Source organism: Cibotium barometz, chromosome 15 (genome assembly GCF_041138505.1).
Source record: "Cibotium barometz isolate CiBa-2024 chromosome 15, ASM4113850v1, whole genome shotgun sequence".
Taxonomy (NCBI): Eukaryota; Viridiplantae; Streptophyta; class Polypodiopsida; order Cyatheales; family Cibotiaceae; genus Cibotium; species Cibotium barometz.
The window spans coordinates 59,084,138-59,100,181 of record NC_141060.1 but is presented as its reverse complement, the minus strand read 5'-3'; the positions used below and the strand labels follow the sequence as shown (position 1 = coordinate 59,100,181).

Below are 16,044 nucleotides of genomic sequence, written 5' to 3'. Positions count from 1 at the left end.
GTTGGTGAAACGTAGAACGTTTCAGGGCAGGCAGTTTTTTAAAAAATAAAATAAAAAAAAAATTAAAGAAAGAGACTTCTATGAAGAATGAGAAAAACATACAAAAATCACAACTATAGCCCATCTTCTCAACATTTAGAAATGGGCATTCAATTCGATGCCCAAATTTGGGGGGTTTTGTCCAATTTGGGACAAAATCCCCTAATTGGTTGCCCAATTTGAGCAAATCTCAATTTGGATCCCCAAATTGGTTGCCCAATTCTTCCACCAATTCTAGGGTTTGGGCAAAACCTTTAAATTCAGGTTTGATTCCGGTTTGGGCAAAACCCCCAAATTGGTTGCCCAATTCTTCCATCAGCAATGTTTCGTTTGAGCAATGAAACGTTTCACGGTGGCCTTGGACTCAAGCGATGTCTAGAGCTTGGATCTCTTGCTTGGTAGGTTGTCACTAGGGGGATCCGTTGGAAGAACCAACATTGGTATCAGCAAATCTTGTTTAGATTATGTATTCATTGTATAGTCGGTCTTGGACCGGACACCCACAAAGTTTGTACAAATCAGAACTTGTCTGGTAGTAAACTGTAAAATCCTAAGGGGGGTTTTCCGAGAGCGGCCAGCCAGGGAGGAAGAGCCCCTTGTGTCCCCAATGTTTTTGCTTGCCTCCCACGATTGAGACTGGGTCATGTACTTAGCGGTTTTGGCTGCGTTTTGGTAACTAATGGAATGATTTTTTCTAATAAAAATTAAAAATCGTAAGGGGGTTTCAGCCTAGCCCTATAGCGGTGTACTGTGATCTATCTTTGTGTGGCATTTTTCATTGTGGTTATTTGTGTTGCTGGTTGAGTGAATGATTAAGATCTCCAAGATAACACACTCCCCGTTACAGCCAGCAAGACCATTTCAAGAACTAGGTGAGCAAAATAGTGCAGGCAGGCTAGCAATTTCTGAGTCTCAATCAATGTGCAACAAGTCTAACAGCGCAGTGCTAGCTTATGTGATAGTGATTCAATGTATGTAATTTGGGGCTATTCTGGCCTTCATTGTGCATGACATAATATCAGGACTTACTTTTGTGAAATTATGTTTTGTGTGTCATTTTTAAAGAGCTTTTTGACTTATAGTAAGTTCGTTCATTTTTTATAGCTTTGACAAAGAGGATGAAGATGAGTTGGAACAGTCAATGTTGGGATTGCAAAGTCATTGGGATGCTGCCTATGCAGAGGAACTTACAAATTTTCATGAGCATGGAGATGCAGGGGAGGTTTGGTGAGACCGTGGACTTGCTTGGTTAAGGAATAGGGCTGATGTAGCATCAATTTGATTGTATCAATTATTGAAGGTATGCTACTTGAATAAAGTGATGCTTTATGCCACTGATTTTAATCGGTAACTTCTTATAGGTTTGGGGAAGGAGTTATGGATACCATGGCTGCATGGACGGCAAAGATATGTGCTAGTGTTGCAGCAGGTCTTTTGGCAGATAACTTGGAGGGTTTTTCTTTGTTGTCGATTGTGGACTCGGATATCTTTTCAGAAGCTCGGATGGTCACTGAATTGGCCACTTGGAATGTATTGGATATTGGCACAGGCAATTTTATTTTGCTGCATGCTTTAGCAAAACAGGGGTAATTTTTCTCCCTTGATTTGTGTCACTATGCACTGCTGCACTCATATAACCTTTGATGGTAAGACATCATACCTTGGTGTCATAAGCACTTTATCAATGGCTGGTACCTTGGTGTCATCAGCACCTTGGCATGCTCTTTATCTGTCTCAGTGAAGTGTAGCTAAGTTTTGGAAGTGGTGGGTACTCCTGGTGATGAACTCGTGTGTAGTTGTAGAAATATAGAACATGATGTGATGATAACAGGTGATAATTTAGCACCTTTATCAATTTAGTGCAGTGCCAGAAATGTAAGGATGTAGCCATGAAACTAAGCACATGTCTTCTTGTAAGATGCCCTCCTTTTTCAAAATGGAAAGGGGAAGAGGGGGCGTGATAGAAGAGGAAGCGACATTGCCCTAAAGGATAGTTTATTCAACTGCTAATTTTATGAATGGTGTGATGGCCTACTTATGAGGATTTGTGTTATTGTAATCTGTATTTATGAAATGTGTGTGTGTATGAGGCGGGAAGCTTGGAAACAAGGACAGTGGCGATATGTGGCCTAGAGGTGGTGGGCTATGCCTATAAGATTAATTATATAGGGCTAGAGAAGAGTTTCAAGAGCGGTACACTGTCAAAATCTTAAACCAGAGTAGGTTAAAGGAAGGTTGGTAACACAAGGCTGGAGCGCTAGCCAGCATGTCCCCCCCAACCCCCCCACCCCCCACCCCCCCCCCTCCTCCACCATTTCCAGAATTTACGGGAGCCACATGAATTTTATCAGTATTCTATTTATCTGGATTTATAGACTTATCCCGGATTGGGGTCCGAGCATGGTAACATAAAAACGTGTTTCATCCTTTCGAAATGGCACAAAATGTTTCTAGCATGAAACATTGCGAAACAAAATGAAACCTCTCCATTGAAACGGTGTTTCGCCCAAATGTCAAAGTGACCAAAAAAACGGGTGGAAGATTTTTTTTTGTTTTTTTTTTGGCAAATGTGATTTCTGGCCACTCTTTGCACCCATGTTTACCACTTCGCGCATCCCACGGTTCTTCCCGGCGGCTCCTTGCTGCAGCCTGCTGCACCGCCTCTTCTCCTCGTCCACTCCTCTTCCCTCCACTGCTTCTCCTCCACGCCTCCTCTTCCCTCCTCTTTCTCTCTTCTCCTCCACGGTCCACCCCTCTTCTTCCCTCCTCTTCCTCTCCTTCTAAGTTCTCACCTCCTTCCCTTTTCTCCTCTTCCCTTATTTATTTCCTCTTCTCCTTCTCTCCTTTTCTTGCCCAAATTTTGAAAATACCAAAAAACCTAGAGTGAAACCTCTCCCAAAATCATGGATTTCATACCCACTAGTCTCTAATCACGTTCTCTCTCCCAATCTCTCATAAATTTGGACATTTTCATGCTCAATTTTTAAAATTTTATGAAATTTCAGATTTCCCTCCCAAATTTTTAGCCTTCAATTGCAAGTCTTCATCTTTCTGTTGGCTATGTTATAAATTTGGTATGTGTATATAAGAAGTGTCATTTTGAAACCTTTGCGTTTCGTCCAAAAAAGCAGAATCAAAATGAAACGAAACCTTCGAAACAAGAAAATGGACGAATCATTTCATGTTACTATGGTTCCGAGCACCCTAGACATCTTTGTGGGCGCCCAAGATTGGATTGCATGTGCGTGCAAGTGATTGGAATGACAAGATGGACACGTGTGGAAAATAGGCTCAAAACAGGACATATTCATGTGTTCACATCATATTTATGAGGGTGGATCATAGTTATTACGAGGTGCGCCTCCAATGGTTCGAGGTGTCCACAATCAACGAATTTTTTTTTTGGTAAGTTTGATCTACCCGTTTCTACCCGTTTGAGTCTCTAGACCAGGGCTTTAAGGGCCCAAGGCAGCCTCCCTCCCCCTCACATCATACATTCTCTCTTGGTGATTTTCCATCCTTTAGTGTTGGCCGTATAGTGGGCCGCTGTCCTCTTCTCTCAGAGTTGGCCATACAGAAGTTTTCTTCTCCCTCTTGTTGCTAGCCACCGCAAAGTGATTTCCTGTTGGCTGTTCAGCATCTGCCCAGCATCCGCGTACAGCTCCCACACGTGGTTTTAGTCAATGTTCTTGTCTTTCACAAATTTGGCCGTGCAACAGGTAGTGTCTGGGGCTGATATTGGGACTGTTTTGGACAGCTTTTGGTGTTGTTTGTGTCTTGGCTCTAGGTGTTGTGCTGATGCTTTGTGGAAAATCTGGTGCAAGTCGCACCCGCACCTTGGTTTCTTGTAAAAAAGCTTCTATTTGAATAAAGAAGTTCCTAAGGGGGGCCAGCTGTTCCGGCTTAGTGCGGTGTTGTATATTGTTTATGGTTCTCCTGCTGTGTTTTCATGCTTTGTCTAGTATTTGAAGTGTCTGTCTATTGTCTGGGGTCCTCGATTAGTGACAGTGGTATCAGAGCATAAGCTTTCTCGGAGCAAGAGGCTTGCTTCCAACAATGAGAAAGAGAAAAGATCAAAAGTGGGGACTATGCTGACCAACAGTTTTGCTATTGAGCTTGTTGAAGCAGTCATGAGAACTAGACAGGTTGGTCTAAGGATTTATGAATACATAGATTTTATCCTCGGAATATGGAGTTGGTTTTTTGTGCGTGTGTTTTGCACTCTTTCCATATGGATATTGTGGATTATATAATCAAGCTTACCGGCAAGCTATTTGAAGATATATCTCAGGATATCTTATGGATATGGTGAGGAGATATTTCTTTTGGCTTCATGACAAATTTGGCAAACAAAAGCTAAATATACTTTGTTGGTGCTTTCTGCAATTTATTGCAAGTGTTTTTGGACACTTAACCCTTGTATGTCCCTACAAGGAGAATTGTGTGTTGTTTGCCTTGAACTGTTTAAGGTAAACATTGTTAATGGCTGAAAAGCTTGGTTTATATGGTTTCTTATATGGATATGTTCAATGACTATGGATTAAGTTTTTGGCACATCTTTGCTCGAGGATTTATACATATACGATGGCTCGACGCATCTATATGGTTATCATGTTAGAATTGTGCATCTCAGTGTATTTATTGGCTTTACCTATTTTTGGTATTTTAGCTATTTCTCCTATTTTCAGGAAGTCATGAGCAGCCAGCCAGCCAGCTCTATTAGCAGTCGGCCAGCTCACTCCCTTCGCTATAAAAGGGGCCTCACATATTCACTTGATGTAATCCATTCCCAAGCACAAGTTCAACACTTCCTTGTTGGGTATTGCCATTGTAAAGCTGCATGCTATTATAAAAGGTGATATTGCCACAAGCTCTCTCTCCTTTGCTCCCTCTTGTCTCTCTTGTTTTGTCTATGCTTCCGCCTGTGCAAAGTCCAACATGGTATCAATTGCTTAAGGATCCTGGCTGCCCTCATCTGCAATTTTGCTCCTTCTTTGCTGGCTGCGTTTTTGACTACTGAAGGCGGCTGTATCACCTTCTTAGCTGGTTGCGTTTTTGGCTACTGAAGGTGGCTGTTTCTCCTTCCATCTGCTGTGTTTTTTGGAGCGCTGCGTTTTCTCTACATAGCTGTGTTTTGTTCTCCCCGTGCTCTTCCTCATCAGCGCTTCACTCCCCGGGCTGCCTTGTTGCTGCTGCTTCGTGCCAAGCATCATCGGCAAGCTTCTTGGTGCTGTTTTTCAGCATTGATCGTGGTGAAAGAGCTGTTTTCTCTGTTTTTACAGCGTGGACTGTAGTGGAAGGTGTTTTATTTGCGTGTGGTGCATCCCGACAAGCGGCCCCGACATCTCTACTTTTGCCCTGGCCTCCCCTCCCTCCGGTTGGGTGTTTTCGGTGAGTTTTGGTGGACTGTTTTGCTGCTGTCTAGCCTCTCTCTCTCTCTCTCTCAGATTTGAGAGGGGGCTGATTGGTCCTGGTGCCTCACTTCGTTGAAGAGTGCTTGAGAGGAGTCTTGGAGTGCTGAGATTTGTGTCCTTTGTTTCTGTGGATATGGCTACCCCCTTACGAACAAGGAGTACAAGTTGGACGGCACCAACTATACCCATTGGAAGTTGAATACGTGGATCTGGTTCATCCACAAGGGTTTGTGGGAGATTGTTCAGGGCACTGAGAAGAAGCCCGAGCGTCCTTAGAACTCTTGTAAGTGGACCCAAGATCAAGAGGACGAATTCCTTGCGGAATTACAAGACTGGGAGAATCGTGATTCGAAGGTGCATTCAGTGCTTGTGCGGACCATCACAAACAAAGGAGATCTCTTCGGCCGTGCAAACTCTTACCAATGCTCATCAAGTATGGCCCAAATTGGAGGATCTCTTTGCTCGAGATTTGTTGATGCGGGCAATTACTTTTTGCAAGGGCAACTTTACAGTTTGTTATTTCCGGTTGGTAGTTCTATGCAGTCCTTTCTCATGAAGACCAAAGTTATCCGTGACCAGTTACTGGCGATGGGTGTTGCTTTGTCCTCTGCCCAGCTAGCTGCACTTATCCTCACCAAGCTTCCCTCGGAGTATGATGTGGTTTCCCGAGCTTTGCGGTGCTTGGTCACAACCACTCCATTGGATTTTGATGACCTTAGCTCCCTTCTCTTGGAAGAAGAGTCCGGCGTCGTTTCTCAGGGTCAGATGAAGGTGTCTCTGAACAGTTTTGATCAGGCACTTACTTCAGTTCAAAAGAAAGGTTGGAGTCGTTGCTTCTCATGTGGGAAGAGAGGACATTTGTCCAAGGATTGTTTGTCCAAGAAGAAGGACAAGACCAAGGGCAAGTCTTTTGTAACGTGCGGAAGCTCTGGGTAGTCTTCTTTCAGCCCTAAACACTCTTGAAGACCTTCTGATGCAAAAACGCACCATGATGCAAAAACGCAGGTAGAGAGAGAGTAGAGAGAGAGAGTGAGAAGTGCTGGAATTTCAGTATATACTATGTACAAAAAAAGGTACAGATCTTTGCAGCACTTGGTTGCCCTCTTGAAAAGGTGATAAACCCTAATTCTGGCCCCCTATGGGACCCTCCTACTGACTCACACCCCTAGTGGGTGGAATGGCTAATACAAAGAGCAAGGGTGCTATTTATAGCCCCTTGGAGTGCATGAGAAACTGGCCGACTGCTGGTCGGCCAGTTCATAAATCATTAAATCCATTAAATGCTGCCGACTTGAGTCTCTTGATGCGCCTTCAGCCAGCACCCCTCTGTCCTGCAGCCGACAGCCCACTGGTGTTGCTGATGTCATCCTACATGCAGCCGACACACTTCTGATCCATGCTCTGCTCCAAATCTTGCTCCATGTCCAACTTCTACTGGTTCCTAGTCTTTATCTGCTTGCCTCTTCTGGATCTAGCCCTAGAAATGTCCATGGCATCTGTGATGCACATGACATCCCCCTCTGCTAAACTTGATGACGGGAATCCAATCTGCTCTTGGATGACTGTCATCATCCCAATCCTGTTCCGAAGTCCCTCTGTCATCATCCATCCCTGGCAAACCTTTTTCTCTGAAAATCCGATCTGTTCTCCAAACCACTCTGTCTCTGATGAAGATCTATGCATCTGATCTTCCTCTAGTCCACAATCCATTCCTGCCCCTGGCTCTGAACACCGTCTTGGTCTTCGTTCCTGGAACTGAGTCTGGCACTCTCACATCACCCTTGGAGGATCAACCTCCCTTGGGACCGTTCCCTTAGAACCCATCTGGCTCACGGAACTGCCATCCCCATCTGGCACTGTGGAACACCACCAACAAACCTCCTGGGAGTTCTTCCCGATCTGTGTTCCCGCCTTGGGCTTCGAATCCGTGTACTTTCCTGTACCTTGGACCTGTACACCATCATATGGGACTGAATCAGTGTTTAGGTTGGCTGGGCCTGATGCTCTGATACCAATGTAACGTGCGGAAGCTCTGGGTAGTCTTCTTTCAGCCCTAAACACTCTTGAAGACCTTCTGATGCAAAAACGCACCATGATGCAAAAACGCAGGTAGAGAGAGAGTAGAGAGAGAGAGTGAGAAGTGCTGGAATTTCAGTATATACTATGTACAAAAAAAGGTACAGATCTTTGCAGCACTTGGCTGCCCTCTTGAAAAGGTGATAAACCCTAATTCTGGCCCCCTATGGGACCCTCCTACTGACTCACACCCCTAGTGGGTGGAATGGCTAATACAAAGAGCAAGGGTGCTATTTATAGCCCCTTGGAGTGCATGAGAAACTGGCCGACTGCTGGTCGGCCAGTTCATAAATCATTAAATCCATTAAATGCTGCCGACTTGAGTCTCTTGATGCGCCTTCAGCCAGCACCCCTCTGTCCTGCAGCCGACAGCCCACTGGTGTTGCTGATGTCATCCTACATGCAGCCGACACACTTCTGATCCATGCTCTGCTCCAAATCTTGCTCCATGTCCAACTTCTACTGGTTCCTAGTCTTTATCTGCTTGCCTCTTCTGGATCTAGCCCTAGAAATGTCCATGGCATCTGTGATGCACATGACATCTTTATCTCAGAAGAAGGGTAAAGACACGACATGCGACAGTGATACAGATACTTCTAGTGCCACATCTAGGGCTCCCAGGGCGCTTCCGGCTTGGGAGGACCAAGATGGTGTACTTAGCTAGTATACATGTAGTTCCTTCCCCCTATGTGCTTCCACCTAGAGGAGGCTTGTGGGCAAGAGAGGGGACTAGTAGCAGCTCTATTTGTTGGTGCATGGGAATCGTGAGTTGGAGTTCCAAGCATTAAAAATCTGGCAGGACATGGTCATCTTTGGTATAGCAGAGATTATGGACTGGGTTTGTTCCAAGTAATCGTTCATCGTTCGAGGCTTTTGGGACATGATGTGTTTACAGTCCACTATTGGGGATTATGGGTGTGGTGTGTCCAAGAGCTCATCATCTTATTCTTGGAGATTACTCCACACTTTTGTGGGAATTCGGAACCAAGCAAAGTTCCTCGCTGTTCATGGTGGCAATTTTGTTTCGAGGAAACAGGTTGGTGGGTGCTCTCTCCGAGGTGATTCCGGTATCTGAGGGTCCATGGTTGCATCTTCATTAGCTTATCTTCTTCAGACTCTTGCACAATATGAGCTGCAGAGGGGGTGTTAGAATTGTCCATCTCAGTGTATTTATTGGCTTTACCTATTTTTGGGTATTTTAGCTATTTCTCCTATTTTTAGGAAGTTGTGAGCAGCCAGCCAGCCAGCTCTATGAGCAGTCGGCCAACTCACTCCCTTCACTATAAAAGGGGCCTCACATATTCACTTGATGTAATCCATTCCCAAGCACAAGTTCAACACTTCCTTGTTGGCTTTTGCCATTGTAAAGCTGCATGCTATTATAAAAAGTGATCTTGTCCACAAGCTCTCTCTCCTTTGCTCCCTCTTCTCTCTCTTGTTTTGTCTATGCTTCCGCTTGTGCCTACTCCAACATGGTATCAAATCACTTAAAGATCCTAGCTGCCCTCATCTGCGATTCTGCTCCTTCTCTGGCTGCCTTTTGAACTACTGAAGGCGGCTGTATCTCCTTCTCAGTTGGTTGCGTTTTGGCTACTGAAGGCGGTTGTTTCTCCTTCCATCTGCTGCGTTTTCTGGAGCAACAAATAGTGGCTGCGTTTTCTCTACATAGCTGCATTTTCTTCTCCCCATGCTCTTCCTCATCAGCATTTCACTCCCCGGGTTGCCTTGGTGCTGCTGCTTCGTGCCAAGCATCATCGGCAAGCTTCTTGGTGCTGCTTTTCAGCATTGATCACGATGAAAGAGCTGTTTTCTCTGTTTTTACACCGTGGACTGCAGTGGAAGGTGTTTTATTTACGTGTGGTGCATCCCGACAAGTGGCCCTGACATCTCTACTTCTGCCCTGGCCTCCCCTCCCTCCGGTTGGGTGTTTTTGGTGAGTTTTGGTGGACTGTTTTGGTGGTCAGATTTGAGAAGGGGCTGATTGGTCTTGGTGCCTCGCTTCGGTGGAGAGTGCTCGAGAGGAGTCTTGGAGTGCTGAGATTTGTGTCCTTTGTTGTTGTGGATATGGCTCCCCCCTTACAAACAAGGAGGACAAGTTGCACCAACTATGTCCATTGGAAGCTGAATATGTGGATCTGGTTCATCCACAATGGTTTGTGGGAGATTGTTCAGGGCACTGAGAAGAAGCTCGAGCGTCCTCAGAACTCTAGGAGGTGGACCCAGGATCAAGAGGACGAATTCCTTGCGGAATTACAAGACTCTGGGAGAATCGTGATTCGAAGGTGCATTGAGTGCTTGTGTGGACCATCACAAAGGAGGTCTCACCGGCTTTGCAAACTCTTACCAGTGCTCATCAGGTATGGTCCAAATTGGAGGATCTCTTTGCTCGAGATTCGTCAATGCGTGCAATTACTTTGCAAGGGTAACTCTACGGTTTGTTATTCTTGCTCGTAGTTCTATGCAGTTCTTTCTCATGAAGACCAAAGTTATCCATGACCAGTTACTGGCGATGGGTGTTGCTTTGTCCTTTGCTCAGCTTGCTACTGGGATCCGGAGGGGTAGGGTTAGCACGTGGAAGAACTCGAGGAGCCGCTCTATCCGCATGGGAGAGCACCTAGATAGGCAGTCATGGTGGGAAAGAATGGTCCACTGTAGTCCATGGAACAAGTGCAATGATGGTCTCCACTGGATTAGCGTAGCGCTGAAAAGAGGGGTTCCTGGTGAAGGTAGAAGGATCAGGAGTGGCTGGGGGATGGGATGACTGGTGAGGCTGCAAGGCTGGCAGAAGAACAGGGGGCGAGGAAGGAGTTGCTGAAGAGGGGCAAGGTTTTGGTTTTTGGGGGGGGGGGGGTGTCTGGAGAGTGGGAAGATCCCCTGCTGCTATAAGAGGGTCTCCTGGAGCTGCTTCCTACTTGGGAGGTGGGACCACTAGGGTTCCATCTGGTGTGGACTGTACTGGCAGTGAGGCAATTTACTGGGATCTCTTCAGGGGGATCGGAACTCGAGGTGGATGACCGTGATGGTTCTGCAGGTCTGCCGGTGGTCGGTGTTGGGTGTATTACCACCTCTTGTGCAGGCCAGGGTTCTGCCATCTTCCATGTCTTTCCATCTGAAGTGGTATGATGGATGCCAGATTTCAATTCGATTGCATGGGACGGGACAACTGCATTGATAATACCATTTTAATCATAATTGACATGTTTGCTTGACTATGCCAATTGGACACTCTAAAAGATTGACTGGCGGATTTGTGCAGTTTCACCAACCTTACTGGGATCGACTTCAGTGAAAGTGCTGTGGAGCTGGCAAAAGCAGTTGCTGATCGCAATGGTTACAGTGACATCAAGTTCATGGTAATGTTTCCTTTTTTGGGTAGTCAAGTTCACCCTACTTATCCCTTGGGATTCTGATGGTTGACATTCACTATTGTGTATTGTTGGAATGTAGGATACCCATGAGTTTATATGTAAAATGTGAGTCATCTGACCTATTAAAAAAATATTAAAAAATTGTCATGCAGGTGGATGATATTCTAGAGACGAAGCTGCATTCACAGTTCAAGCTTGTAACTGACAAAGGCACTCTTGATGCAATTGGTCTCCACCCAGGAGGAGCCCAAAAAAGGTAACCGCTATTAACTGGTTTACAGTAATTGCTTCTACTTCAGCGGTGCATTTGTCCAATCAGCTACTGTCTGTGTGTGTGTGTGTGTGTGTGTGTGTGTGTGTGTTCTGTACTGCTAGCCTTCATCATGGCTGAGTCTGCCTATTACCTTCAGAGAAATGTGGAAAACTCAGTATGATGTTTTATTTATAAAGATCTGTCTTACTATAGCGGACGTATCTTTATGCGTGACCTGCACCTACTTTTGGTCGCTGATGATGCGAGTGGGGATGTAGAAATTAATCTACGCTGTGCACAATGAGTTGATGATTTGAAGTTTTGTCAGTAGACTCTGATGGATTTGAGATCGCACTTTGGTTTTTGTTGAGTTTGGGACATAATCTGAACTTTCCATTGGTATATATACTGATTGAGAAAAACCAAACGACAATTTAGTTTGGTTTTTCGGGGTTGAAACAGTGGACAATTGATTCCAGTTTGGATGCCTGCACTGTGCCAAAATATCTTCGCCTTATCAAGTCAAAGTGCAGAGCCAAAAGATAGCACTGACCAACCACTTTTTTTGTCCCCGAACTTCAGATCCTACACAATCTCAATTTGTTGGGTCTAGTAGGCAGCTGGGTGCATATGGTGGGCCGGCAGGGCAGGTTTGGCTGCCTGCTGGATGTCTCGGGTTGAAAACGGGAGAGATTCTTAAAGAAGCTTGACTAAATTTGCCTTGGATTTCTTCTCCTCGTCCTGCAGGGCCATGTATTGGAAAGCTGTATCAAAGCTCATTGCTCCAGGTGGTGTTTTGGTATATTCTAGCCCTATAACCATCAATTGGTGGTCGTAATTATGCTTCGGCTAGGTTTATGCAGAATTGCTGATGTATCTTGTGTTGAGTGTTTGTCTAGGTTATCACTTCATGCAATAGCACCAAAGATGAGCTGGTGGATGAAGCATGCTCTTACATGCAAAGCCCAACTATTGGTACCTTCTATCTGCGAGGGGAGGATTCGGTTTCGACTTCTTCTACATCATCTTCATCTTCCGATGCGCAGCATGTATTTCACTACATCGAACATGTTAGAACCTATCCAACATTTCGATTTGGAGGCATAGAAGGGACAAAGGTTTCTACCGTTGCATTCCTTCGCACATCAGCATAATAAGCTTAACCCCAACCTCCTAGTTTGAGGATTCTGTGATGCGTAACTGATTGGTATTTCTATTTCGGGACTCTTTTTCCTTCCATTGGAGGTTGTTTGGGAGGGGGTTTTAAAGTCAAAATACTCTTCAAAGGTGTCAATGTGTTACTATGGTATCTAAAAGCAAGATGGTATTTCAAAGAAACCTGTACTCTTTTGAAACAATTTAGCCTGTACATGGAGGAATACACAATTGTTGGCTGGTAATTAAATTGAGGTGAGACCACAACATGCCATAATTATGTATGCTTGGATAGCTAACAGCTGCATTTGAACAGCTGAAACAGCCACATTTGAACAATTTAGTATTCTTTTAACCACCTGTACATGTGGGAATCCACATTATTGGCTGGTAACTAATTGAGGTACAACATGCCATAATTATGTAATGCTTGGATAGCTGACATTACACTCGGTTCTTCATTTATGGTGATATGGTCTGTGGGGCAAACAACTTGTTCAAACTGTTTTTGGTATTGGGTCAATGCTGTTTACGTTGAGGTTGAATTCCACACTCAAAACATTCACTACAAAGTAAGTTACTCTCGTATGTTCTTCCATGATCATCTCCATCAAATTCCTCTTAATTCTCTTAATTCTCGTATTCTTCTTCTCCTCCTCACTCTTCTTATATATTCGAGTGGTAGGCATGTGGGGTTCCATTGCAAGTGGGGACGAGGACCTCTCTTACACACTCGTTGGCGACTAGTAGCACCTCATATTACGTTCATTATCTATCAACCACGTGCTCTTCCACATTCTCAGCAATCTCACCCACGTGGCACATACCCAACATAAATCTCGCACGTGCTTGACACGTCTCGCACCTCTCTCCCACATGCTCAACTCATCTCTCCCACGTGCTCAACACATATCTCTTCCACGTATGTAAGGGTCTAACATCTTCCACGTGTGCAAGAGTTTAGACCCACGTCTAAGCACCCTTGATCTGGGTGTCCACAGTGAAAAACCTTGTGTTTGATTTCATTCACATTTATTTGATGGACTACACAGGAATTGGTTCTTCAAATTTAACTCATCTTTTCACTCATTCACCTCCCACACATAGTTATGGGTTATTAATATACCATTGTACACCTAAGACTCCCTTGCACTCTTGAAACTTTAGTGGTTTGCACTGATGTGCCCCCACACACAATCAATCACTCTTTTTGAGTTTCTAGTGATTGTAGCATCAATCTGCATATGATTAGTGTACGACTTGACGTATAGTGGCCCAACAACATAGCAAAGACAAGGTAGGTTTTCAGTTTCTAATCTCAACCTCTCTGTAGATGAAGATGCAATTCCTTCCTAAGATCCTTCCTTCTGGAGGATTACGTAGAACACCCTACCATAGAACAACATCACAAAGAGACACACAGCTATGGCCACCCTTATAGCATTTTCTTATCATAGATGAACATGCCAATAGGGCTATGTAGCACCCCTACATTGTGGGAAGATGTTAAGGAATGAGTAAAAGGTTCTTCAGGACGACCAAGAGAGTTAGCCAAGAGAGGGACACACCTCAACGCACCTCATCATGACATTGAAGGGAGAATGATAGTGTTACCTGATTTATCCAAATCCCAATGAACCAACCAAGTCGTTATTATGAAAGCAATGAGACTAATTCCACCATTCTAATCCACCATAATGGATATCAAGCAATTGCAATCCTAGATGGAGGAGTGGGAGTTCACATTATTACCATTCCAACCATCATAATGGATATCTTGTAATTGCGACCCTAGATGAAGGAGTAGGAGTTAACATTATCACTAAGAAATGCTGGGAAAAATGGAGAAAACTTGCCTAAGAATGAATGGATCTCATCGTAAAATTGGTAGATGCAAGACACATGAGAGTTTTGCAAAACTGGAGGATGGAAGTCTTCAAGTTCCATTATCATCACACATTATGGTAATGAATTGCTTGCACGAACTAGATTCATATGTATTATTTTAGGTAGACCTTTCATGAGGGAAGACAAGTTGGTACATGATCAGATCATATTAAAAAAAATACCCAAGTTCTAAAGGTGGACATATGGACCTAGAAAACGCATGCAATAGATGACAACTTGTTCGACAAATAAATCAGATACAGAAAGTAGACTACCTTAGCCCAAATGTGTTCACTAGTAGGTGAATAGCTAAACCATAGACTACCTTAGCCCAAGTGTGTTCACTAGTAGCTGAATAGCTAAACCATAGACTACCTTAGCCCAAATGTGTTCACTAGTAGCTGAATAGCTAAACCATAGACTACCTTAGCCCAAGTGTGTACACTAGTAGCTAAATAGCTGAATCACAAACCAATTCAAAAGAGGATTAGATGTACGCATCCCTCCCTCCTCTTTATTGTAGTGAGAACTGGATGCATGTGCTGGCCACCACCATTGATGTTTTACCAAAAGAGGAACAAAGTACACAGAGGCCCCATTCTAGGTGTTGAAACTTTGGGTGTTGATTTTGATAATATTTCATTCAGCAAAAATAGCTCAGAGAATGAGGAGCACAATGAGGAGCGTCAAAGAGGTTTGCAACTAAGAAAATGGTTGAAACAAAAGTGCTACATGGCTAAGCGCAACGACATCCTATGGAGAAAACCAATTGATTCTCAGAGGTTGAGATACATCTAAGCAACAAAAGTACATGAGGAATTCTCTCAAAAATGGGGTGAAGAATTGAAGTAGTGAACAAGGGTAAGAAATGAATAATAGAAAAACTCGAGGAAAAGCAGACATGATGATGTATTGAGAAGGTGTACTCAGAAGGTGCATAATAGAAGATGAATTTGTAAATGTCTTAGAAGAAGTGCACTCCGGAATAGTAGGATGACATTTTGTTGGCAAGGTGATTGTGCTTGCAAGGTTCTCCAAGCAGGTATATGGTGGCTACTGTTGTTTGGTCATAGAGTTTATTAAGGGATGTGAGAAATGTTAAAGATATGCACGATACTGGAGCCACTAAATGATGCATAGAAAAATTACATGACCATGGAGAGGGAAGGTATAATGACCATGGAGAGGAAAGGTCTAATGGTTTATGTAGTTAAGAAGTATCATCATTGAGGAAGCGTTGAGGAAGCGAGAAGTAGTTGGTTGAAAAAGTAAGAAAGTTTAGGGTTAGAGAGGTGATCTAGGCCGCCTCGCTTGTAGGCCTGGTACACGCATCGTTTATAGGTTGCAAGACAATAAGGAGAACTACTCAGCTACCCGTCTGGTAGCAAAAGTAATCAAGTTTAGGGTTAGGGAGGTGCTCTAGGTGGCCTCGCTTGTAGGCCTGGTACACACATCGTTTATAGGCTGCAAGACAATAAGGAGAACTAGTCAGCTACCCATGCTCTGCACGTTTCTAGCTTTTTAAAATTCCAATTTTACCCCAAGTTTCCCCAACCTCCTCGAACCTTCTCCTTCTCTTCCGGAACCTCCAAATTTGTGCCACGTGGCAGTTTTGTGAAACTCTTCCTCAAGATAATATAGATTTGAGCGGCCGACAAGCTCGGAGGGCCGGTTGATTCAGTCCGTCATATGGACTGGGAGTGGTCTGGCATGTAAAGTCCCATCCATGGCTAAACCAACTAGGGGTGGGGATAAGAGCAAAACTGTGGTCACACCAAAACCACAGTTCGGCAAGGTAAAGTCCCATCCATGGCTAAATTGAGGGTGAGGACAAGGGCTTTTAAAATCATGG

The 16,044-nt window shown here is 44.3% G+C and overlaps 1 protein-coding gene across 2 annotated transcripts in view; it reads left to right on the top strand.

The window, feature by feature from the left end:
- Positions 1–12,776, top strand: part of LOC147631489 (uncharacterized) — a 38,850-nt gene extending 26,074 nt beyond the window's left edge. For both annotated transcript variants that reach the window (XM_086809878.1, XM_086809879.1), the window contains exons 3-8: positions 1,144–1,266; positions 1,401–1,625; positions 10,786–10,882; positions 11,050–11,153; positions 11,898–11,949; positions 12,050–12,776. In XM_086809878.1, the coding sequence (XP_086666004.1) occupies positions 1,144–1,266; positions 1,401–1,625; positions 10,786–10,882; positions 11,050–11,153; positions 11,898–11,949; positions 12,050–12,304 (856 nt within the window). In that variant the 3' untranslated portion in view covers positions 12,305–12,776. The remainder of the gene's footprint in view (positions 1–1,143; positions 1,267–1,400; positions 1,626–10,785; positions 10,883–11,049; positions 11,154–11,897; positions 11,950–12,049) is intronic.
- Positions 12,777–16,044: the final 3,268 nt, after the last annotated feature.